Source organism: Scyliorhinus torazame, chromosome 13 (assembly GCF_047496885.1).
Source record: "Scyliorhinus torazame isolate Kashiwa2021f chromosome 13, sScyTor2.1, whole genome shotgun sequence".
NCBI lineage: Eukaryota > Metazoa > Chordata > Chondrichthyes > Carcharhiniformes > Scyliorhinidae > Scyliorhinus > Scyliorhinus torazame.
Window position 1 is genome coordinate 110,989,663 of NC_092719.1, and position 27,078 is coordinate 111,016,740.

Consider the following 27,078-nt stretch of genomic DNA (forward strand, 5'->3'; position numbering starts at 1 on the left):
GCACCTCTCTATCACTCCCCATGTCGCTACATGGGCATCATTGTAGCGGTTCTCCGCCTCATTGCGTGGCCTCCGTATAGGCGTCATCAGCCACGATCGCAATGGGTAGCCCCTGTCGCCCAGCAACCAGCCCCTCAGCCGGGGATGGCGTCCCTCGTACATGCCGGGGATGTATGACCGCGACAACACGTATGAGTCGTGTACACTGCCCGGGTAACGGGCGCAAACGTGCAGGATCATCATGCGGTGGTTGCCGACCACCTGTATGTTCATCGAATAGGTCCCCTTCCTATTGGTGAACACGGCCCTGTTATCTGCAGGTGGCCGCACGGCGATGTGCATCCCATCAATCGTGCCCTGGACCATGGGGAACCCGGCCACGGCAGAGAAGCCCACGGCCCGGGCATCTTGGCTGGCCCGGCCCACAGGGAAGCGGATGTAGCGGTGCGCTATTGGCATATAGGGCGTCTGTCACTGCCCGGATGCACCGGTGCACCGATGTCTGCGATATGCCGGACAGATCCCCACTCAGTGCCTGGAATGACCCCGTTGCATAAAAGTTCAGGGCCACTGTAACCTTGACGGACACGGGGAGAGGGTGTCCCCTGCCAGTGCCACGCAGTGACAGGTGCGCCAGCAGGTGGCAGATGTGTGCCACGGTTTCCCGGCTCATCCGGAGTCTCCTCCTGCATTCCCGGTCCGTGAGGTCCTGGTACGACAGCCGGGGCCGGTACACACGGGGCGTCCTCAGGTGCCTCTGTTGCCGTGGGGCCGCGGCGTCCTCCTCCCCTTCCTCGTCCTGTCGGTCAGGTGTCCCTCCAGCCTGGTCGGCTGCCGCCTGCCCCTCTGCGGCAGCCTGCGCCGCCTCTCTGGCACGCTCCTCCTCCTCCTCATCCAGGGCAACATGGGCATTAGCGGCTGTTGCCAAAACGGCCAACATCGCTGGCTGACCGGAAAACATGACGGCCTGTGCGGGAGGGGGGGGGGGAACGACATGTCATCATTGCCCATACCCCCTCCTCCCCCCAGCCAGGTGGCATGGACCGCATGGGTCCGACTGTTGGAGGCTGGCACCTGGACAGGTGGACCAACTCACTTGCCCTCGCACCCCCCCCCCCCTCCCCGGCACGGACCCCCACCCCCCCCCGTCCTCCTCCCCGGCACGGACCACCCCCGTCTCCCTCCCCGGCACGGACCCGTCCCCCTCCCCGGCACGCACCTCCCTGCCCCCCTCCCTGGCACGGACCCCCCTCCCCCACGTCCCTCCCTGGCATGGACCCGTCCCCCTCCCCGGCACGGACCCCCCCCCCCTCCCCGGCACGGACCGTCCGCCTCCCCGGCATGGTCCCCCCGTCCGTCCCCCCGGCACGGACCCCCCATCCCCCTCCCCGGCACGCACCTCCACGCCCCCCTCCACGGCACGGACACCCCCGTCCCCCTCCCCGGCACGCACCTCCACACCCCCCTCCCCGGCACAGACCCCGTCCCTGGCACTCACCCCCCCATAACGTGTGCGGCGCGATTTACGCCCTGCCGACTTTTCTCCCTTCGGAGAATTCGGCGGGCGGCGGGATACACGACGGCCCACGGCGATTCTCCGACGCAGTGGGGGGTCGGAGAATCTCGCCCCAGATTTGTGATTGGTGGTGACTATTTTGTTCATTTATCTTTAAAACCCGTCTAATTTATTAGTACTGTTCAGGTTTTATTAGTTGTAGTAAGGTGTACTAACAATACTGCGATTAGCTGTGCTTATCAATTATAAATTGATTCAGATAAATAAATTAATAATAAAGATGGCGAGGCAAGTGATGTGTTGTGACTGCAGAATGTGGGAGTTCCTGGACACCAGGGTAATCCAGGGCAAACTTGTCTGCAGTGTCTGTGGCTTGAGGAGCTTTGGTTTAGAGGCATTGAGCTGGAGACCAAGCAGCAGACACTGCAGTGCATCAGCGAGGGGGAAAGTTACCTGGATATTTTGTACCAGGAAGCAGTCACGCCAGATAAAATAGGGTATTCTAATTTGGTCAGTGATCAGGGACAGGAGGATGTGACTACAAGTGAGGAGGTATGGGGACCCATAATATAAAAGTGGAGGAACCTCAGCCTTTGCAATTGTCCAAAAGGTTTGAAGTTCTTTCAGTCTGCACGGATGAAAGTAGTAGCTGTAGGGTGGATGAGCAAACTGAATATGGCACCATGGTACAGGAAGATATTCAAGCATGGAGAGTTAATAGGAATGTAGTGGTAGTTGGGACAGCATATTCAGGAGGATGGGCACAGTTCACTGCTGCCGAGAGCAGGAGTTCAAACAGCTATGTTGCCTGCCTGGGTTTGGGACATTTGCTCTGAATTGGAGAGGAACTTGTCATGGGAGGTGGCAGATCCAGTGGTAGTGGTTCAAGTAGATACCAATGATATAGGTAGAACTAGAAAAGAAGCTAAAGGATTATGAGCTGCTCAGGGTTAAAAAAGTAGAACCTCAAAGGTAATAATATCTAGATTACTACCTAAGCTGTGAGCAAATTGGCATAGGGTAAATCAGATTCGGAAGTTAAATGCATGGCTCAAAGATTGGTGCTGTAGAAATGGGTTTCGATTCACGGGATACTGGAACCAGTTCTGGAAAAAGTGAGAGTTGGACCTTTAGGACAATCTTCACCTGAACTGTGTTGGGAGTAGTGTTCTGGCAAGTCATTTAACTAGTAAAGTAGAGAGGGCCTGGAACTAAATAGTGTGGCAAAGGATCAAGTTTGGGAAGATATGATAAATTAAATAGAGAAGACAAGGCAAAAGAGCAAGGTAGTAATAAGAGAAATGATAATCAGAGAGTGGCAGGAAGGGTCAAAGAGTACAAACTTAACAGCGTACCAGTAGATAATGCTAGAAGTTAGAATAAAAGTAGAACAACAAACAAAAAAGAACAAAGAAATGTACAGCACAGGAACAGGCCCTTCGGCCCTCCAAGCCCGTGCCGACCATACTGCCCGACTAAACTACAATCTTCTACACTTCCTGGGTCCGTATCCTTCTATTCCCATCCTATTCATATATTTGTCAAGATGCCCCTTAAATGTCCCTATCGTCCCTGCTTCCACTACCTCCTCCGGTAGTGAGTTCCAGGCACCCACTATCCAGAAGGATAGAACTAATTGATCTGTATCTGAATGCACACAACATTCATAACAAAACATGAATTGACAGCATAATTAGAAATAAATATGTATGATCTGATAGTCATTACAGAGAAATGGCTGCAGAATAACAAAGATTGGGACCTGAATATTCAAGGATACGTGACTTTTAGGAAGGAAAGGAAGCTAAGAAAAGGCGAAGTTTTGTTAATTAAGGATGACATTGCTACAATAGAGAGTGAAAAATGTTCCTCAAACAGATCATTTTTGCATATAGGAAGTACACTTCATAAAATTATAGACCTCCTCCCAACCAACATCCTTTGTCCACTTTTGGGATAAGTAAAAATAACCATTATAGTTTCAAGCACAAGATTTTATTTGAAACTACAGTTGGTGAATCTTTAAGGTGGGTATTTAAAGTTATGACAATGAGGTGTCCTATTTGTTTGCTTCAAAGCACAATCCAGAACCTCAACTATTTACCTTATTGGAATGACTTTGATGATGGGATAGAACATAGAACATACAGTGCAGAAGGAGGCCATTTGGCCCACCGAGTCTGCACCGACCCACTTAAGCCCTCACTTCCACCCTATCCCAATAACCCCTCCTAACCTTTTTAGACACTAAGGGCAATTTAGCATGGCCAATCCACCTAACCTACATGTCTTTGGACTGTGGGAGGAAACCGGAGCACCTGGAGGAAACCCACGCAGATACGGGGAGAGCGTGCAGACTCCGCACAGACAGTGACCCAGCTGGGAATCGAACCTGGGACCCTGGTGCTGTGAAGCCACAGTGCTATCCACCTGTGCGCCCCTTAGAAAGCCAAATATCCAGATTTGCCCCTGACACAAAGATAGGCGGCCTTGCAAGCAGTGTAGGTGGAAGCCTAAAGTGCAAAGAGATATTGATAAATTAACTAATGCGCAAAACTTTAGCAAATGGAATTCAACATAGAGAAATGCGCTGCTGGCCATATTCTGCATTACAAGCCAACTGTTTAGCCCACTGTGCTAAACCAGTCCCAGGATGGAGGAGAAATCTTGTAAGGGGTCTAGTTTGAGGGCTATTACGTTACCAATGGCTCCCAGTAGATATCAGGGAGCCCAGTGGTGCAGTCCTCGGCGAAGATATGGAATCAGCTGAGGAGGCATTTTAAGATGGAAGGGATGCCGGTGCTAACGCCGCTATGCGAGAATCATGAGTTTGAGCCGGGGGGGATAGAAAGTGTATACAGGAGGTGGAGGGAAGTGGGGCTGGTCAGGGTGAGGGATTTGTATTTGGAGGAAGGGTTTGCCAGTCTGGAGGAGCTCCGGAGGGTAGAGCTGCTGAGGGGTAGTGAGTTCAGGTATCTGCAGGTTAGGGACTTTGCGCGAAAGGTCTGGAGGGTTTCCCTAGGTTGCCGGGATACACCCTGCTGGAGCAACTGCTGCTACCGGATGTGGAAGGGGAGGGACAAATTGGGGATATATACAAGTGGCTGGGGGAAGCAGGGAGGTGAATGGGTTGTGAAGACCAAGGAGAAATAGAAAGCGGAGTTGGGAGGGGAGATCAATTGGGGAGTATGGAGTGAGGCACTGCATAGGGTAAACGGGACCTCCTCTTGTGCAAGGATGAGCATGATACAGTTTAAGGTGGTGCAAAGGGTGCATATGACTCGGGAAAGAATGAGTGGGTTCTTTCAGGGGGTAGCAGATGAGTGTGAGATGTGTAGGCGCGGGCCAGCGAATCACACGCACATGTTTTGGGGCTGCGAAAAATTGGGAAGATTCTGGGCGGGAATGTTCACGGTCTTAGCCAGGATAGTGGAGGAGGAGGTGGATCCGCATCCTATGGTGGCGATATCAGGGGTTCCAGAGAAGCCGGAGCTCATGGATTGGAGGAAGACCGATATCGTGGCCTTCACCTCTCTGGATGCATGGCGGCAAATTTTGCTGGAGTGGCGGTCGGCATCGCCACCGAGGGTAGCGGCATGGTTAGGTGACTTGTACGCCTTCCTGCGGTTAGAGAAGATAAAATATGAGTTAAGGGGCTCAGCAGGGATGTTTGAGAAAAGGTGGGGGATGTTTGTGACTGTGTTTGAGGGGCTGTTCGTCACAGTGGGGTGGGGGAGGGGGGGAAGGTGAAAAAGGGGCAAAAGCTGTATAGTTGAGTGTTGGGAAGTATGTTGCTGTAACCTGCTTTGATACATGTTTATAATAAAATACATTTTCAACAAAAGGATCACTGGAGGCAGGGAGGGTCCCAGAGGACTGGAATGTGGCTAATGTAACACTCCTGTTCAAGAAGGGAGGGAGGCAGAAGATGGGAAATTATAGGCCGGTTAGCCTGACTTTGGTCATTGGTATGATTTTAGAGTGCATTATTAAAGATGAGATTGCAGAGTACTTGGAAGTGCATGATAAAATAGGACTGAGTCAGCACGGCTTCGTCAAGGGAAGGTCATGTCTGAGAAATCTGTTCGAGTTCTTTGAGGAGGTAACAAAAGATGTTAGACAAAGGAGAACCAGTGGACATGATTTATTTAGATTTCCAGAAGGCTGTTCAATAAGTTAAGAGCCCATGCTGTTAAGGGTAAGATAATGGCATATTTAGAGGATTGACTGACTGGCAGAAGGCAGAGAGTGGGATTGAAGCGTTTTTTTTCAGGATGGCAGCCGATAGTGGTGTGCCTCAGGGGGCTGTGCTAGGACCACAATTTTTCACAATATACATTAACGATCTGGAAGAAGGAACCTGAGGGCACTGTTGCTAAGTTTACAGATGATACAAGGATATGCAGAGGGACAGGGAGTATTGAGGAAGCAGGAGGGCTGCAGAAGGACTTTGACAGGTTAGGAGAGTGGGCAAGGAAGTGGCAGCTGGAATACAATGTGGAAAAGTGTGAGGTTATGCACTTTGGAAGGAAGAATGGAGGCATAGACTATTTTCTAAATGGGGAAATGCTTAGGAAATCAGAAGCACAAAGGGACTTCGGAGTCCTTGTTCAAGATTCTCTTAACGTTAACGTGCAGGATCAGTTGGCAGTTAGGAAAGCAAATGTAATGTTAGCATTCATGTCAATAGGCTAGAATACAAGAGCAGGGATGTACTTCTGAGGCTGTATCAAAGGAAGGATGTGCTGGCCTTGGAAAGAGTCCAGAGGAGGTTCACAAGAATGATCCCTGGAATGAAGACCTTGTCATATGAGGAGCGGTTGAGGACTCTGGGTCTCGACTTGTTGGAGTTTAGAAGGATGACGGGGGGGGCATTTTATTGAAACTTACAAGATACTGCAAGGCCTGGATAGAGTGGATATGGATAGGTAGTTTCCACCAGTCGGAACAACTAGAACTAGCGGACACAATCTCAGACTAAAGGGACGATCCTTTAAAACTGAGATGAGGAGGAATGTCTTCAGCCAGAGGGTGGTGAATTTGTGGAACTCTTTGCCGCAGAAGGCTGTGGAGGCCAAATCACTGAGTGTCTTGAAGACAGATTTAGATAGGGTTTTTAATTAATAAGGGATTCGAGGGAGAAGGCAGGAGAATGGAGATGAGAAAAATATCAGCCTTGATTGAATGGCGGAGCAGACTCGATGGGCCGAGTGGCCTATTACTGCTTCTATGTCTTACGGTCTTATCAGCGATTTGGAGAGATGCTTACTCATGCATAAGCATGAGGCTCCAAGTGTGAATTAGGCACAGGTTCACACCATTCCGGTCAGCGGGAACATTGCTGCTGGAACTGCACTTAGAAAAAAATGAAGAAATCTGCCTCCTGATATATTGTGAGCAGTTCTAAGCACCACACCTTAGCAAGGACATTGGTGCGCAATATAGATTTACCAGAATGATATCTGATCCCCAAGATTTAAATTAATAATAATCTTTCGAAAGACAGATTACACGTACTCCCATTGTAGACCTTGGGATTTTGAATATTTAAGAGATAATTTGATGGATGTTTTCAAGATATTAAGGGGTACAAATAGGAAAGATAGGGAGAAATTATTTCTGCTGGCTGGGGTTCCCGGACAAGTGGGCAGAGTCTAACAATTAGAGCCAGACCTTTCAGGAGTGTTATTAGAAAACATTGCTACACACAGTGGATGGTAGAAGTTTGGAACTCTGATCCACAAAGGCTAGTTCATGCAAGAACAACTGTTAAATATAAAATGGATTGATAGATTTTTGATAATTGTGAATATTAAGAGACATAGGGTAAAAGCAGGAATATGGACTGAGGTCACAGATCAGCCATAATCTCATTGATTGATTGAACAAATTTGAGGTATTAAGGGGATTAATCCTGTTCCTATCTTCCGAAAAACCGATCGAACTACTGAGCTTCTGAAGACTTTGACCCTCACAATTAGTACTCTGGTAATTTACAGAAGTAATATTGCTTCGGATTTGTTTTTGTGATTTTTTTTTAAAAAGTATTTATATTGAAGTGTATTGTTCACAACAAACAAATAAAATAAGTTATAATCAAAATACACAACAGTAACATGAAGAAACGGACATTTACAAATACAACATGAGCGATAGATAAGAAAAGGGACGGAAATTCAACAAGTTGCAGGGCAATGTAATGCTGCTTGTAAGCATCCGTGCCACGGGTATAGTGCAAACTTTTTTTCTTCGTAGTGGTGCAAATGGATGTTATCCTACACCCCTTCCCCTTGACCCCCATCCCTCCCAGATGGTAGTCACAAACAGTTCTTTGAAGATGGTGGTGAATTGCCTCCACCTGAGGTGGAACCCTTCATCCGAACACCTGATGGCAACTTTATTTTTTCGAGCCTCAGGAATTCCACCAGGTCAAGCAGCCAGTCCGAGGCATTGAGTGGCGCTGCTGATCTCCATCCGAGCAGGAGTTGCGTTGGGCTATTAGGGAGGCGAAGGCCAGGGCATTGCCCCCCCCCCCCCCCCCCCACTCCCTTCGAAGAGCTCTGGCTGCTCTGACACCCCGATGACCACCACTAATGGCCATGGCTCCACCCTAACGACATCGGACATGGCCTTGAAAAAGGTGATCCAGAACCTGGTTAGCCTGAGGCAAAACCAGAACATGTGCGAGTGATTGGCCGGACCCACCATCGACTGCTCGTATCTGTCTTCCATCTCTGGGAAGAACCCGCTCATGTGTCCTGGTCAGATGTACCCTGTGCGCCACCTTCAGCTGCGCCAGACTCAGCCTCACGGACGAGGAGGTGGAGTCTACTCTGTGTAGTATCTTGCTCCAGAGTCCTCCCCCCCATCTCGATGCCCAGTTCCTCCTCCCACTTCTCTCTTGTTTCGTCCAGTGGGGCTCTTATTGCCCCTGGCAGTCGTCCATATATGTCCGCACACTTATCCTCCCCTAATTCGTCCTGTGCTAACAGTCTGTCCAGTAGGGTGTCTGGGTAATGGGTGGAATGATGGGATTTCTTTGCAGAGGAAGTCCCATATTTGGAGATATTGGAGCTCATTCCCTTTCAGGAGCTTGAGCTTTTACATTAGTTCCCCCGGGGTTGCTACTCTACAGTCTACAAACAGATTTCTGACCCTCAACACCCCTTCCTCCCTTCTCCAGGTTTTGTACATGGCGTCCATTTTGGCCAGGATGAACCTATGGTTTTTGCAGATGGGGGCTGCGATGGACATGTCTTTGAGTTTGAAGTGGTGTCTGAGCGGGTTCCAGGTTCTTAGTGTGGCTGCTACTACTGGGCTATTCGAGTACTTGGCTGGGAGAGTTGTGAGTGGGGCAATGGCCAGTGCCTGCAGGGACGTTCCGATACAGGAAGACTCTTCCGTCTGTACCCATACCGCCCTCCGCTCCCACAGCCAACCTCCCACCCTTTCCATATTTGCTGCCCAGTGGTAGAACAGGATGTTTGGTAGTGCAAAGCCCTCTGAGCGCCACCCTCTCTGTAGGGTGGATTTCCAGATCCTGGGGTTCTTTCCCGTCCACACAAAGGACGGGATTAGTTTGTCCATCCTGGTGAAGCAGGATTTGGGGATGAAGATAGTGAGTGATCTAAATATGAAGAGGAACATTGGCAGTGCTCCCCTGCCAGAGAGAGAGAGGGAGTCTACAGGTCCCTCTTCACCTCCGCCAGGCTGGACAGGTTCCACTTGTGGAGCTGGGTCCAGTTGTGGGCTATCTGTATCCCCAGGTATCTGAGCTTGGTTTGGGCCAGTTTGAACGGCAGTATTTCCAGCTCTGTTTCTCCCCCTTGGGGTTCACCGGGAAGATTTTGCTGTTGCTCAGGTCAAGAAGGCTCCAAACTCCCTCAAGAGTCCTATTATCTTACCCACGCTGGCTAGAGAGTTTGAGATACAGAGGAGCAGGTCATCTGCATAGAGAGAGACTCTCCATCTCCCCTCTGAATGCCTCTCCACCCCTCCGCTGATCTGAGTGTGATAGCCAGTGGCTCAGTTACCAGGGCTAACAGCAGCAGGGACAGGGAGCATCCCTGCTTCGTTCCTCTGTGCAGTTGGAAGTAGCCTGAGCTGGTGGCGTTCATATGTACGCACACCATGGGAGTGCTGTACAGCAGTTTCACCCCCGAGGTGAACACTGGCCCAAACCCAAACCTTTATATGAGATATTTCCACTTCACCCGGTCGAAGGTATTCTATGTGTCGAGGGAGATGATCACTTCTGGTGTCGCCTCCCGGGTGGAGTCATGATCACGTTCAGCAGGCGTCTGGTGTTCACCATCAGCTGTCTGCCATAGACAAAGCCAGTCTGATCTTCCAAGATTACCAGGATGTGTTTCTGTGATGAGTGATAGTTGCTTTTTCTTTGCATTCTGGGTTTTTTGAGACTTGATGCTGTGGCCATTCCTCCCTTTGGCAAGTTGCCTCAGGTCCAGGTAAGGGTCCCAAGCTCAGGGTTACAATCCATGGCCAATGGCAAAACAAGGTCATTTTTGGTGGTGATGGCAGAAGAGCTAGAACCTTGAGGGACAAGGGCTAGGGATATTCACAGGCAGGAAGAGGACCTGTGTTCCCTTGAACTACACATGAGGAAGGCAATGGTGAACCATCTCACATATTCCTTTCCTTCATCATATTGCTGATTGAAATTGAAAATGGGAGGCTTTTATGGATGCTTTGAAGAGAAAAGCTCAAGACCGTGAGGTGCACAGAAATGTGCAGAGGGTCTGCTAGAGATCACCACTACACTTCTTTATATACTGTATTAACTAACACATTGTCTAATACTCATTCAATTTAACACCTAGTTTATGATTGGTTGCAGTTGACCTCCTTGCACTTTTGAAATGGAAAGCACAGCCAGATAGGGTGATGGACATCCTGGGGAGGCTGCGTCACGTCAGCGGTGAAGAAATAGTTAAAGTAAGTCACTGTTCAGAGCATGTTGTTCAGAGTATGGCCCATATGCTCAGAGAATAGAAAGAGCACATTCAAGGAATGTACCCTTCTCACATCTACTCATTTCTTCAGACATGTATTTGCTCCATTTCTCTCTTCACCACGTCTCCCTGCTCCACTCTATCCACGTGTCTCCTCATCTATCCTTATGTCTCCTCTTCTTTACCCCATTTCTCTCCTATTACCACCTTTCTCTACAATCTCCATTCCTTTGATTCCCTGGCCTCACCTCCAGTCCTCCCCCACTATCCCTCCCTCATTCTCCCTTTCCTCTTTGCTCTGCTCCCATTATCTCCTTCCCCTTATCTCCTTCCCCTTGTCCTTCATCGCTCTTCTTTTCCTTTCTCCTTTCTGATTCCCTGTCATCTCACCTTTCACATCTTAATCCTTCTGTCTATTCCCTTCCTCCTAGTAAATCAGTGCAAAGATGGAACAGTACATTAAATGTTTCTCGTGTTGAATGGTCAAAATTGCATTACAGGCCAACTTAAAGCAGTGCAGCTTCGCCAGGCTTCCATTACCACATGTGCAGGGCATAATTAGGATGGGAATCTCCAAGATACTTTGTTAAAGAGGTTATTTTGATTTGAGATTTTTGGCAGATGGCTGACTTTGCAGTATGGAATTGAATAGAATAGGGCAGAAGATGAGATAAATTATAAATAAGTAGTGGTTAGGGATACCAAGCATATAACTTGGGGCCAGGGGCTGGTTTAACTCACTTGGCTATACCGGGATTCTCCCGTTTTCTGGTGTGGCGCGCCCCCGGATCCCCCGTCCCGGCAGTCGGTCAATGCGGTTTCCCATTGTGGGCACCCACACACCGTCGGGAAATCCGCTGGCGAAGCGGAGGATCCGGCCAACAGAGAATCCAGCCCCTGGTTCCTGATGCAGAGCAAGGCCAGCAGCGCGGGTTCAATTCCCATACTGGCTGAGGTTATTCATGAAGCCTGCCTTCTCAACCTTGCATCTTGCCTGAGGTGTGGTGATCCTCAGGTTAAATCACCACCAGTCAGCTCTCCCCCTCAAAGGGGAATGCAGCCTATGGTCACCTGGGACTATGGCGACTCTATCTTATACCCTTAAAAGTCATAAATTAATGCATGTGCGCCTATTGGGGGAAGCAAGCAGTCAAAGATGTTAGAAAAGGAAAAGTGCTATGCACTGTGACAAAAGTTGTCATCTTTGGTTGGATATATTCCAAAAGTTATCATCACATGGCCCCTGCCTCCACTGCCCCACTCCTAGTCCCCCAAGATGGTCATCCTCGGTGACCCAGCTTCCCATACCACTCAGAAAATGAAGAGACTCCTCTTTAACCTATGGATAATTCTTGATTCACAGTTTTTTTTATATAACTAATTAAAATAGTCAAAGACAATGAAAATAATGCTATTTTTAATGCTCAGTTATTTTTCTCCCAGGTTGCTTACAGGGGTGGCCTGAAAAGTACCTTTACTTCTTGGTAACACCAGGGCAATCCTGAGAGATTGATAACACTAGCTGATAGGTCTTAATTCAACACAGAAATGCAGGGAAGAGGAAAGTAGGATTTGTGGGGGATGTGTCAGGCCAGCTAAAAGTCCATTGACTTTTGGCGGGACCGAAAGACCCCGGCAGTGGGCAGGGCCAGAAAGTCCCAGCCACAGTTCATCCACAAAGAGCACCCGTGAAACTGGTGGGGAAGTCGGCGCTGTCTGCTCTCACATCTGTTGCATTGGCTGGAGCAAGAATGCTCAGAAGAGCAAGAGTAGATTGCTTGCCTACTGTCTCCAGAGAGAGAGAGAGACAGTACATGAACCAAGGAGACCCCAAATAAAGACTAGCTGGGGGAGATGCAAATTATTCAAGAGAACTAATACGCACTCTCAGGAAAGATTTATTAATTTTGACAGGCTTCAGGTGGAATGATAATTAATAACTTTTTATACTTATTCAATTTTTATTCATACAACTCTTTTCTTGGCGAGAGTAACTATTTGCTGGGTTATGCTTCCATGGACACTAGTATCCCTCCAACTCCTCACCCAAATGGCTATTAACTCCAGTGGACATGGGGATCCAAATCCAATCCTCACCGAGCATCCTCATGTACAATTGGGGTCACTGGATAGCAATCAGTGCCATCATGATGTTCCATGTAGCAAGGGATGCAGAGCACAACAGTAATATCCCCACGGAAAGCAGTTGATTGGTCAAATATGTCTTTCTTTGTCTCCTTGCCTCTGTACCACATGGTGTATCAACCCAGTGAATCATTGCAGAGAAAATCCAAGCCACCGGCTGCTTATCGTAGAGCACTGACATTTAAAAAATTACCCATTTCTGAAGTAGACTGATTCCAATGTGAAGGCAGAGCGAATAGGTACTAATACTGAAGCAGCTCCCTTAATTAATTATTTCTTCTCTTTTTCAGTTTTTACAGGATATTTTAGACACCTTGTTTACAATTTTAGATGACAACACTGAGAAATATGGGCTGCTAGTATTTCAGTCATTGGTATGTATCATTAACCTGGTAAGTTATATACTTAAACATTTCCTGGAATTGTCTGAGGTGAAGACTGTGGGGTGAGATTTACTTAATATATCCTGACAATTGGCAGATAAAGGCTTTTGGGATTGTGTCCCAGTGTGTTGTGTGATTCAAAGAAAATTGACAGTCAGTTATTCCACCTCCATTTTTTTCAAACTCGCAGCACTTTTGCCAAATTACAAAACAAAATTAAGATGATCATTTTGTTCTTCCCCCTGATTTTTTTCCCCTGCATCTTGAAGGTTCTGATCCTTTCTGAAGCTTTCAACACCCCCCCAGTAACTCACTGCCCATGTGGTCACTACTCAGGTGTAAACGTAGACAATAAATACAGGGTACACGATCATGCATAATCCTTTTCTGACGTGACATCCACATTCCATAAGGCTTGTTTGTTACAAATTATGAGAAGGAATCCTAACCAATTTTCCTTCAAAACCTTGCTGAGATGAGTTGCAAAACCTGTCTCTGTGCAGGCTGACAACTGACTCAGCAGAATTGGACATGGGACCTTCTGGTCTATATGGCTGAGTGGGGGAACAACAACGTATACTGCATCTGAATAGGGTGTTTCTAGCCAATTTAAGATTGTCTGTTGGGCCCGTAGTGTAGCCCACTTAGGCATGCTGGAAGCCACATACATTCACACACAGGGCCCTATTCTTTTCAGAAGGAGCTTTCCACAGGTTGCACCTGTTTCAACTAAACTTAAGCTCAGGGCAATTCCTTGACCAATCGGAGACAACCTGCCAGGTTTGAATTTGTACAATGTTGGGTAGTTAGCTGTTTCCCGTTCCATTCTCCATGTCAATACTTCCACCAATCAGAGTCCGACATGCCAAACAATCAGCACTCTCTTGAATGAATGAAAATCGCTTATTGTCACAAGTAGGCTTCAAATTAAGTTACTGTGAAAAGCCCCTAGTCGCCACATTCCGGCGCCTGGTCGGAGAGGCTGGTACGGGAATTGAACCGTGCTGCTGGCCTGCCTTGGTCTGCTTTCAAAGCCAGCTCTTTAGCCCTGTGCTAAACCAGCCCTTCTCACACAGTATAAATTGTTGTTCCTCCATTACTGTCGACAATTTCTGATGAGCTATCCTGTTGAGTGCAAAACAAAAAAATAGATAGCATGTGTCTATTTTTCAGCAATACACAAGTCCTGTACTACCAAACGACTATTTAAAAAAAAAATTTAGACTACCCAATTCATTTCTTCCAATTAAGGGACAATTTAGTGTGGCCAATCCACCTACCCTGCACATCTTTGGGTTGTGGGGGTGAAACCCACACAAACACGGGGAGAATGTGCAAACTCCACACGGACAGTGACCCAGATCGAACCTGGGACCTCGGCGCCGTGAGGCAGCAGTGCTAATCATTGCGTCACCGTGCTGCCCTCCCAAACGACTATTTAAAATGAATGTCATAAATGTAATACAGCTGTATATTTCCACCAGCTTGTAGTTTTGTTTTTTTAAAAGAGTGCCCAATTCATTTTTTTCCCAATTAAGGGCCAATTTAGCGTGGCCAATCCACCTGGCCTGCACATCTTTTGGGTTGTGGGGGTGAAACCCACGTAAACACGGCAAGAATGTGTAAACTCCACACGGACAGTGATCCAGAGCTGGGATCAAACCTGGGACCTCAACGCCGTGAGGCAGCAGTGCTAACCACTGTGCCACCTTGCTGCCCCACCAGCTTGTAGCTGAACCCACATGACCATTTTCCAACTGAATGACAGATCCAAATAGCTCACTTCCTCACTTAGTCACTATACTTGACCAAGAGGAGAATAAATCATGTGAGCTGAAGGACCAATATATTACTTTTCTTTAAACAAATTATATATTTAAAATACAATGCTACCTCAGCAGTACTGAGAAACAAATTGAAATGATGGCTTGCAGTTTTGATGTGTTTGGGGTTCCATCTCTCTAAAAACAAGATTTTAAAAGACAACGTAAGTATCTTGTTATAGAATGATGGTTCTCCTTTTTTCATTGTGTATTTGGATGAATGCTGATGATATGCAGACATTTGCAGCTTCTACCATTTCCCTCTCTCTTTTTCCTCTTCCTTCTCCTTCCCTTCTGCAGTATGACATGCACATGGAGTATACAGGGACGTAACAATTTCTGTTTAAACATCAAGCTCAGTGTTTTCATTTATTTTTACACTGGCTGTATTATAGCCAATGAGCCAACTGTGACAATCGTTGCAGCGTAGTTTCTCAATCAGATGAACACAGCACAAATCCCAGGGCTACTTGTTGCACTGATCTATTTCCCTCGGTTAGATTTAGTAAGCCTCAAGGTTGCACGTTGTGCAGATATGCTGGCTTCTGCCACATGACATTTTCTCCATCCTGCCTCGAGCTTGAATACACATCCCTCAAATGGGATGTATCTTACATTTCTCTGGTGAATGGGCAACCAACCTCATGAAGAGTGTGAACAAATCCTCTGAGTAACTGGCTTCAAACTGCTTCCATTCACCAATCAGTGAACATTGTCTCATTTAATTCTGTCAGAACATAAACAACACAGCCTTCTCTTTCCCCACTCAACCCCCCACAAGTACCACTGGATTATTAGTGTACTGTACTCCAAATCCTCAAATTTGTTGCACTGCTTATCAGAACATGCTTCAATTTCCTTCAATTAAATATTGGGGACTGTTGTCTTTGGATCCCCTCTATGAACTCCATTCCCTAGCTACTGATTCCATTCCACTTCTTGGCTACTATTTGAGTTTAAACCATACTTTTCACAAACATGGCGTCCAATTTGGCCCTGAGCTCAGCTTCCAAACCCACATCTTCTGCGTCACCAAGACCATCAACTTCCACTTCTGTAATATTGTCTGTCTGTGTGGAGTTTGCACTTTCTCCCCGGGTCTGCATGGGTTTCCTCCGGGTGCTCTGGTTTACTCCCACAGTCCAAAGATGTGCAGGTTAGGTGGATTGGCAATGCCAAATTGCCCTTAGTGTCCAAAAAGGTTGGTGGGGTGACTGACTTGCGGTGATGGGGTGGAGGTGTGGGCTTCGGTAAAGTGCTCTTTCCAAGGGCCGTTGCAGACTCGATGGGCCGAATGGCCTCCTTCTGCACTGTAAATTCTATAATTAATTCTATGATCTGCTGCTGAAACCTTCATCCATGCCTTGATTACCTCAAAACGTGACTACTCCAATTCCAACACATTCCTGGTCAGCCTCCATTTTTCTACCCTCCGTAAATTTGATGTCATCCAAAGTTCTGCTGCTCATATCTTAACACACCAAGTTTCATTCATCCATCATACATGGAAGACCCTTTGTCTAGCAACGCCTTGGTGTTCAAATCCTTTTGTGGTCGCACACTTCCCTGTCTCTGTAACATCTTCCAGCTGTGAGATTTCTGGACGGTTCCCATTCTGGCTCTTGCATATAGAATCCTAAAACGATTAATGAATCCTAAAACTTCGATTTTACCTCAAAATTATTCAAGGAGGTTATGGATAACTTAGGAATAAAACAATTTAAATTAACTGCGTACCATCCAGAATCGCAGTTAGAACAGTGGCATCAGACATTAAAGACAATGTTGAGGGCTTATTGTCAAGACTATCCAGAGGATTGGAATAAAAGAATTCCATCCATACTGTTTGCAATTACGGATGCGCCTAATGAGTCAACCAAATTCAGTCCTTTTGAACTAATGTTTGGTCATGAGGTAAGAGGACCACTTAAATTGATTAAGGAGAAATTGGTGAGTGAGCAGTGTCATGTGAGAGTACCTTTAAGAAATGTGTGTTTAAGAAATGTACCTTTAAGAAATGGAGCTGCTCATGTTACTGGAGTGATGTCAGAGTGTGGGTGGAGCTGAGTTCTGCTTCTGCTTTTTAGTTTCAGTTTGAGAAAAGCTTGGGCGTGTCTGTGTTTTTCAGTGAGCTGCATCTGAAGTAGAGCTGTACTGTTGATCTCTGCCATCCAAAGACTATCTATGGATCACTTGGTGAACTCAGAATTGTAAAAGGTCTCAGTATTGAATGTAAACCTAATGTGCTCCTGTTTGAAGGTTTGTTAAGTCTTTTGGATGTTAAAAGGACAGCTTACAGGGTTATTTATTGTTGTAGTCTGTGAGGTTGTATTTGAATTAATGGTTGCTTAGAGGTTCACTGTTTGTTTTTAAAAGGTGAACTTGCGTTCATAGAATAAACATTGTTTTGCTTTAAAAAATACTTGTCCTTTTCTGCTGTACCACACCTGTAGAGTGGGCCGTGTGCTCCCCATACCACAATCTATTAAAAGTTGTGTGTCAGGTGAACTCCATGATACACTTTGGGGTTCTCTAAACCCTGATCCATAACAGCAGTCTGAAATTACATGATTGCAATATGTGTCAAATTTTAGGGAACGATTAAATAGAGCAGGTGAATTGGCTAGACAACATTTAAAAGTTGCACAGCATGTGATGAAACAGGTAGCGGACAAGAAAGCAAAGGTTCGTAGTTTTGCCAGTGGAGGTAAAGTTTTAGTATTGTTACCAGTGGTCGGTGAACCTTTAAAAGCGATATTTTGTAGACCTTATCAGATTGAAACGAAATTGAGTGACGTGAATTATTTGGTAAGAACGCCAGATAGAAGCAAAACTCACTGAGTGTGTCATGTGAATATGCTGAAAAGGTATCTTGAAAGGGAAGGAGAGAAAAAAGAGAAGGTTTTAGTGATTCTAACTCAAAGTGAAGAACCGAATCCAGATGACTCTGAATTTGACATTCCTCAAGTTAAATTGGATAATGAGGATGTTCTTAAAAATTGGGATAAATTATTGAGTTACCTTCCAAAGGAAAAACAAACTGACCTGAAAGAGTTATTAATATCACATGGGCAAGTTTGTGGAAATAAGTTGGGAAGTACTAAAATGGTTATACATGATGTAGATGTGATTTGTTTGCCCCACCTTTTCGCTTCTTAGATAAGTGCCTCGATGGTACTCAAATTATTTTTTCTTTAAGGACAACCCATTGTTTAGTTACAGTTTTGCTTGATAATCTTTGATTTCGATTTATCTGGCCTGATCCATTCTAACCCCTGTTGAAGTTGGCTTTTCCCAGTTAATTATACTTATTCTGGATTGCTCCTTGTCTTTTTCCATCACCAACATGAGCCTTCTGACACAATTATCTTGACACAATATCCCCTGAACGTTCCCCCTACTGACACTTGGTCCACTAAGCCCACCTCATTCTTCTGAACCAGATCCAGCCTTTTTGGACTGGAAATATATTGCTGTAGAAAATTCTCTTGAACACACTCGAGAATCTTTTGCTCTTCTCTGCCCTCTACACTATTACTATTCCAATTCTCTTCTCACACCTAATGGTGCACTAAGGCAGACTTCATCCTGTTTCCATCACTAGTTATTCCTGGAACAGGTCGCTAGTCTCTCGCCAGAGGCTTATAGTTTGAGCGCCACCACTGTGCATCAACTATAGCTAACCAGGAGTCTCTTCCACTCTTACTACCAGCCATTGGCCTCTTGGAAAGATTTGCAGCTAGGATTGATAACTCCTGACCACATCAAAAGAAGTTAAGTGCTTTCTGCTGAGAAGAAAGAGGAAGTGAAAGCACTTATCTACTAGATGCTTATAAACATTGTGATTAGGTTCACAGCAGGGTACTTGAGATGCATTCAAATTTGAAGGGATATGAAAATAAACAATCCAGACACCTGGTCGTCTTGGAGCTATTACCCTGTCAATTACACCCTACTAAAAGCTATTTATCTTTGAAAGAGCCTAGTGATGTATTTTGACTTTTTATGAAGTAACAGCTTCTGCCTTCAAAACTTCTGTCTGAGGCAGCAGGTGGAAGGGACTGTCAATGTCAAGGGGCAGGGCATCTGAAGATCACTCTAGCTTCCCCTCTATCCCAAGAAGCAAACCAGGGGCCCCTGGGCACCCACAGGGAGGAGGATCAGCTAGTGCATACCCGGAGGCCATCGGTTCAGGTGACTCTGTGAGTGCCTGGCCATCTAAATACCCTCTTCCTGTGATCCCATCAGCTCCGACTCGGCAGGTGAAGGAGAGTGACAGTGCCACACAATAGGATGTGGAAAACAGGGTGGGGCTCCACAGGTCTTGGCACTCCAGAGGATGCCTGCCTCGGTCCTCACAGACAACAGGCTGTTAGTAACAAACAGCAACCCGCTTTCACCTCTGCTGCCGATGTTGGGGATGCATCAAGACTTAGCAGCAGGGTAAGAAATGTCAAGAAGTTGGTTGCATAGTGTGGGCACAGGTGGTTAATCACTTGTACATAACGTTCATTGCTGTAAATAAACTCCCACTAATTTCACCCTTTCTGTGGCTCCTTGTGCTGATGTGCAGTGTTCCAGTCAGTCTGAAATGAAAACTTGATTGCTGTACAAGAAAAAGGAAAGATTCTCAGCCCACTGCTTCCTCTCTGTGCTGTGTACAATCTTCCCGGCACATTGATGGCGTGCCTTCACAATGTCTGCACAAATCCCATTGCTCTTGCCTCCTGGTTTGGCTGATCCCGGTCAAAATGCGCACAGTAGTGTACCCTTGCGAAGATTGCATCCGTGACCTGCTGGAGGCACTTGTGTGTGGAGGCTTGCAAAATCCCGCAGAGGTCACCTATGGAGCCCTGGCATAAAAATTGAGCACCGCAATCAGTGACACTGGCAGTGGATGACCTCCAAGTCGCCGTAGTGCCAAATCCTGCAGCAGATGGCAGATGTGGCCAACCAGTTCCTTGGACATGCATAGTTTTTGGCAACACTGATTCTCGGATATTTGCAGGTATGTCAAGTGCTGTCTGTAGACCCTGGGTCTAGCGATGAGCCTATGAGCAACAACTCTCTGGGGTTCATCCTGTGCTTTTGGAGCAGGCCCTGTCACCCCTCCCCTTGACGGTTCAGCTCCTATGGGTCCTTCCTTCGCATGCTGGTTGGGAAAGACTCCACACCAACCCGCCCCACACCATACGACCGAGTGGTGACAGCTTTGACCACTCAACTGCATCTTGAGCTCTTATTTCAGGCACAGGCCTTGTCCTAACCTTCACTCCAAGGCCTTCCGCTTAGCTTGGCACATGGGGCAATTTTCAATAGGCTCTTCAGCATAAAGTGAATAATCTGGAGCATATCTTTTGGCTGTGTACCATGGCCTCTTTCTAATGGTGCAGCCAAACTGAAGCAGTCATTGAATTTGTTAGCCCCTTAACAGTCGTTGAATCGGTCCAGATGAAGCGCCAGTTTTGCTGTCGTGGAAGTCCATGAATCCTGCCGATCCACTTGTTAGGACAAGTGCGTTAAAGGTTAAATGCTGAACACCAATCATTGGCATTCACACAAAAGTGTTGTTGGGGTGCACAATTGTCTGCCTAGTCTGACTCCAAGCATTTTAATTGAAATCAAGCTAAATGACCTCAGCTGGAACAGACTTACGGCTGGATTCACCGTTCCTGAGACGAAGTGTTGACGGCTGGGCAGGATTCATAGACTTTCACGACAGCAAAACTGGCGCAGCATCTGGACCAATTCAATGATTGTCAAGGGGCTAGTACCGGCACCACGTGGAACACAATCGATTCCAATGAGAAACGGTGCGGGATTCGCCGGGTTGGCGATTGACACCCAGGAAACTGACAAGCTGCAGCCGCTAACAGGAAGAGGGAGGTCTCACCCTCCACGCTCTGGGAGTCGCTTACGGCTGCGATCAGGGGTGAAATTCTTGCTTACAAAGATGAAGAGATAGGGAAGAGAGGGTGGCGAGGCAACAGCTAGTCGGCTCCATACTTAAGATAGACCGGCAATACTCTGCGGCCCCGACCATAGAGCTCCTGGCGGAGAAGGAAAAGCTACAAATGGACCTAGACCTGCTCTCCATGAGGAAAGCAGTGCACCAGCTCCACCAGGCACGGGGAACCCTGTACGAACACGGAGACAAAGCCAGCGCCTGCTGGCTCACTAGCTGAACAAGCAGGCAGCCACGAGGGAAATAGCATAGATTAGAGAAAGCAAAGTAGCAGAACCGGAAAAGGTCAACGAGGCATTTGAGGCCTTCTACCAGGGGCTGTGCATCTCTGAGCTCCTCGGAGGGGACTTGCGGATTAAACAATTCCTCGATGGACTGGACATAGCAGTTGTGGGGGGGGATTTTGCTGAACGTGATGACCCCATCCAAACACCAGAGATGATCATCTCCCTGGATGCAGAAAAGGCCTTCGACAGAGTCAAATGGAGGCAAGGTACTCCTGTACAGCATAGAAGTATGAAACTCCTGCACAGCACTCCCATGGTGAGCGTACGGACGAACACCACAAGCTCTAAGTACTTCTAGCTGCACAGAGGCACCAGGCAGGGAATGTCGCTGCTATTCGCCCTAGCGATCAAAACACGAGGGATCACGCTCAGTGCCGCAAAGAATTGGAAGGGGATCGGAGAGGAGACAGAGAGCACAGTGTCTTGCTCTATGCCGGTGACCTGCTCCTCTACATCTCAGATCCACAAAACAGCATGGAGGGAATCATGGCGCTCTTTAAAGAGTTTGGAACATTCTCGGGCTACAAACTCAACCTGAGCAAAAGTTAGATCTTCCCAGTCAACCCGCAAGGGTAAGGGGCAGAGTTGAGGGACTGCCATTTAAACATTTGTTATGGACCAGGGTTTAGAGAACCCCAAAGTGTCTCATGGAGTTCACCTGACCCACAACTTTCAATAGATTGTGGTTATGGGGAGCACACGGCCCATACAGGTGTGGTGCAGCAGAAATCTAAAAGCATTTTTTAAAGCAAAACAATGTTTATTCTATGAACTCAGTTAACCTTTTTAAAACACACAGTGAACATCTTAGCAACCATCAATTCAAATACAACCCAACACTCTAAGTCATCTTTAAACTTTCCTTTTGACGCCCATAAGACAAAAAGAACCCTTTGTACAGAAAGACATCAGGTTTAACTTCGCTACTGAGAAAACTTACCATGATGAAATCACCAAATGGACATTCATAAGCTTGCAGAGATTCATACACATCTTGCTGTGACTGCAGCGTCTCCAAAACTAAAACGAAACTAAACACACCCTGTAGCTGCAAGCACAAAGCGAAAGTAAAAGCTGACAGACAGCCCAGCTCCACCCACACTCTGACATCAATGCAGTAATAAACACCCATTTCTTAAAGGTACACCCACTACAGTTATTCTATAAAAAACACCCATTTCTTAAAGATACTCTCACATGACACCTCCCCCCAAGAAAAAGAAAATAAACCATCAACTTCAAGATGGTTTCATTTTTCACCTTTTCACTTTCGTTTAAGACATATGGACAGTCAATATACATTTCTTTTTTTTAACAATACAAAACACGCAAACATTTATAATAATATAGTCCATTTTAGTTCTTCTTCCTCCACCTGGAATCCTTCTCGATTGACACTCTCCTTGGACAAGACGGTCTGTGCACGATCCATCCATTTCTCTATGCCTCGGTATTTCTCTTTAAAGTCAGATACTTTAGTTCAATCTGATCACAAGAGTCCCTTGTAATTCTCCAACACAGGAGCATTGGTTATCACAGCTTTCAGGCCTTCAAATGCCTGTTGAAACTCCGCTGTCCGCTGACATTTTTGACGTTTCTTCAGCAAGTCCATCAGAGGAGCAACGTTGCACAAATGTTCGATCAAATCCACTCATGTCAAGAAATCGCATTATTTCCCTTCGTCTCGAGGGTATTGGAAACTCCTCAATAACTTTTGTTTTCACATCCCGTGTGACCATTAGACCCTGTCCGATTGTATGACCAAGGAAAGTGACTTGGGCTTTTCCAAATTCACTTTTGGCTAGGTTTATCACCAAATCCGCCTCCTGAAGTCGATCGAATAACTCCAGAAGATGTTTTAAATGTTCTTTCCATATCTGGCTGAAAATTACCAGATCGTCGATGTATACTGCACAATTGGGTAATCCTGAAACAACTTTGTTAGTTAACCGTTGAAATGTGGCTGTGGCGTTTTTCATGCCAAATGGCATAACTTTGAATTGGTATATACCATCTGGAGTCACAAAGTTTTTCCTTTGGAAGGTAACTCAACAATTTATCCCAATTTTTAAGAACATCCTCGTTTTCCAATTTAATTTGAGGTATGTCAAATTCGCAGTCATCTGGATTTGGTTGGTCACTTTGAGTTAGAATCATTAAAACCTCCTTTTTCTCTCCTTCCCTTTCAAAGTACCTTTTAAGCATATTCACATGACACACGTGGTGAGTTTTCCTTCTATCCTGCGTTCTTACCACATAATTCACCTCATTTAATTTCCTTTCAATCTGATGAAGTCCGCAAAACCTTGCTTTTAAAGGTTTACCTACCACTGGTAGCAATACTAAAACTTTATCTCCACAGGCGAAACTACGAACTTTGGATTTCATGTCCGCTACCCATTTCATCACATGTTGTGCAACTTTTAAATGTTGTCTAGTCAATTGACCTGCTCTATTTAATCGTTCCCTAAAATTTGACACGTAATCCAATAATATAAGTTCTGATTTCTCACTCACCAATTTTTCCTTAATCAATTTAAGTGGTCCTCTTACCTCATGACCAAAAATTAGTTCAAAAGGACTGAATTTGGTTGACTCATTAGGTGCATCCCTAATTGCAAACAGTACGAACGGAATTCCTTTAACCCAACCCTCTAGATAATCTTGACAATAAGCCCTCAACATTGTCTTTATTGTCTGATGCCACCTTTCTAACGCTCCCTGCGATTCTGGATGGTACGCAGTTGATTTACATTGTGTTATTCCTAAGGTATCCATAACTTCTTTGAATAATCTTGAGGCAAAATTTGATCCTTTATCTGATTGTATTTCTGTGGCCCATAGTAGACACATCTATTATCGTCTAAAGATATTGATTCCCACTTTTAGTTTTCGGAAGCGGTCCTAGGCAATCAATTAGGACCCTTGTAAAAGGTTCCTCAAATGCTGGAATGGGTATTAAGGGCGCTGGTTTTACCACTGCTTGAGGTTTCCCTATCACTTGACATGTGTGACATGTTCGACAAAATTTAACTACATCTGTATGTAGTCCAGGCCAGTAAAATTGTTTTTGGATTTTAGCTTGAGTTTTCCTTTCTCCCAAATGACCTCCCACTGGTACCTCATGTGCTACTCGCAACACCTCCTTTCTATACCCTACCGGCAATACCACTTGATGAACTTCTGCCCACCTTTCATCCGCCTGCATATGTAAAGGTCTCCATTTTCTCATGAAGACATCACTTTTACGGTAATAACAATCTGGTATACACTCAGATTCCTCTTCCGTATATGCTTTCTGATACACCCGTTTTATTTCTACATCTTTCGGTTGTAACTCCGCCAATTTTCCTGGACTAAATGTATCCACCTCATCCTCCACCTGTTCTTTTCCAACCATCTGATCAAAAATCGTCTCTGATAATGGCACTTCACCTTTATCTTCACTCTCTGATTTCTCCTCTTGTCTTAACCGGTGACTTTGCGACCTTGTTACTACACAATCCGGAGAAATCCCAGGATATTCGTCCTTCAACACTTCAGTTGTCTTATTTTCCACTGGCTTATCAACAACAATAGGCATCACTCCCACCTGCGATCCAGCTATATCATTACCCAAGATAAACTGTATTCCTGGACAAGATAGTTTCTCTATTACTCCTACTACCACTTCACCACTCTTCACTGGACTTTCCAACCTTACCTTAGATAATGGAACACTACTCCTCTCATCCTGAATTCCACATATTACCACCTTTTCTGGCAATATTCTTCCCAAACTACATAACTCCTCATCTCTTACCATTAAAGATTGACTAGCTCCCGTATCTCTTAAAATTGTGACTTCTTTACATGCTCCTCCTGATACACATGAGTAAACTTTAGCCACACAAATAAATTATTTCAAGAGATCTGGCACCTTCTTATCAATCACCTCTTGATCAGGCTGTACAATCTTTTGCACCTCCTTCGCTTCACTTGGTCTTTCCCTTACCACTTTGGCAAACCCCACTGTCTTATCCTGTTTTACCATATCAGCCTTCCCAGTGCTTTTCTTCCACCACCAACACTGTGACTTTATATGGCCTAGTTTATTGCAGTGAAAACATTTGAATCTTTTCATGTCTCTTCCGCTCTCCTGGATTTCCTTTTTAATCTGAGGTACACACTCTCCTTAATATCTCCCATCAGATCACCTTTACCACTTGAATATTTCCCATGTCCCAGTTTCCATCCCTCACAGGCTGAAACTGATGTCGTAAACCAAACTTTGATTTATGAACTAATTCATAATCATCTGCCATTTCTGCTACTAATCTCGCAGTTTTAACCCTCTGCTCTTCCACATGAGTTCTCACTACATCAGGAATTGAATTTTTAAACTCCTCCAAAAGTATAATTTCACTGAGAGCTTCATACGTTTGGTCTATTTTCAGAGCCCTTATGCACCTATCAAAATTACTCTGTTTGTTCCTTTCAAACTCCTTGTATGTTTTACCAGGTTCTTTCCTTAAATTTCTTAACCTTTGTCTGTAGGCTTCAGGCACTAGTTCATGTGCACCTAAGATGGATTTTTTCACCTCCTCATACGTCTCAGATACGTCCTCCAATAGTGATGCAAACACTTCACTAGCCCTACCTACCAGCTTTGTTTGAATCAGTAATACCCACAAGTCCTGTGGCCATTTCATTTGTTTTGCTACCTTCTCAAATGAAAAAGAAAAGGCTTCTACCTCCTTCTCATCAAATCTTTGCACTGTGTGAACATATTTAAATAAATCCTCACCAAGCCTTCACTATCCTCATCACTATCCTCCAGCTGTACGTTTCCCTTTACGTCCACCAATTTTAACTGACTGTCATGTTTCATGGCCATTTTCCAAAGTTCAGACTCTCTCTCTCTTTTTCCTCTCTCTCTCTTTTTGTTCTGCTGGGGCTATTCTTTCTGTTTTCTTTTCTTCTCTCTCTTTTTCTTTTTCCTCTCTATCTCTTTCTCTCTTTCTTTCTTTTTCCTCTCTCTCTCTTTCGTATTCAAGCTGCTTTAATTCTTTCTCATGTTCCATTTGTTTAATGTGTAACTGAATTTTTGCCATTTCCAATGAGTCAAACTGTATCTCAGGCAACTTTAAATGCTTAGCCACCACCATAATTACCTCATCTTTCGCATTTTAGAACACAGAACATAGAACGATACAGCGCAGTACAGGCCCTTCGGCCCGCGATGTTGCACCGAAACAAAAGCCATCTAACCTACACTATGCCATTATCATCCATATGCTTATCCAATAAACTTTTAAATGCCCTCAATGTTGGCGAGTTCACTTCTGTTGCAGGTAGGGCATTCCACGGCCTCACCACTCTTTGCAGAAAGAACCTACCTCTGACCTCTGTCCTATATCTCTTACCCCTCAGTTTAAAGTTATGTCCCCTCGTGCTAGCCATTTCCATCCGCGGGAGAAGGCTCTCACTGTCCACCCTATCTAACCTCCTGATCATTTTGTATGCCTCTATTAAGTCTCCTCTTAACCTTCTTCTCTCTAACAAAAACAACCTCAAGTCCATCAGCCTTTCCTCATAAGATTTTCCCTCCATACCAGGCAACATCCTGGTAAATCTCCTCTGCACCCGCTCCAAAGCTTCCACATCCTTCCTACATTGTGGTGACCAGAACTGTACGCAATACTCCAAATGCGGCCATACCAGAGTTTTGTACAGCTGCAACATGACCTCATGACTCCGGAACTCAATCCCTCTACCAATAAAGGCCAACACTCCATAGGCCTTCTTCACAACCCTATCAACCTGGGTGGTAACTTTCAGGGATCTATGTACATGGACACCTAGATCCCTCTGCTCATCCACACTTCCAAGAACTTTAACATTAGCCAAATATTCCACATTCCTGTTATTCCTTCCAAAGTGAATCACCTCACACTTCTCAACATTAAACTCCTTTTGCCACCTCTCAGCCCAGCTCTGCAGCTTAT

The 27,078-nt window shown here is 45.7% G+C and overlaps 1 protein-coding gene across 8 annotated transcripts in view; it reads left to right on the forward strand.

Annotated features, from left to right (window-relative positions):
• The window catches only part of dock3 (dedicator of cytokinesis 3), a 1,587,592-nt gene that overhangs the window by 1,003,326 nt on the left and 557,188 nt on the right, over nucleotides 1-27,078 (forward strand). For all 8 annotated transcript variants that reach the window (XM_072472048.1, XM_072472049.1, XM_072472047.1 and 5 more), the window contains 2 exons: nucleotides 10,374-10,471; nucleotides 12,924-13,007. In XM_072472048.1, the coding sequence (XP_072328149.1) occupies nucleotides 10,374-10,471; nucleotides 12,924-13,007 (182 nt within the window). The remainder of the gene's footprint in view (nucleotides 1-10,373; nucleotides 10,472-12,923; nucleotides 13,008-27,078) is intronic.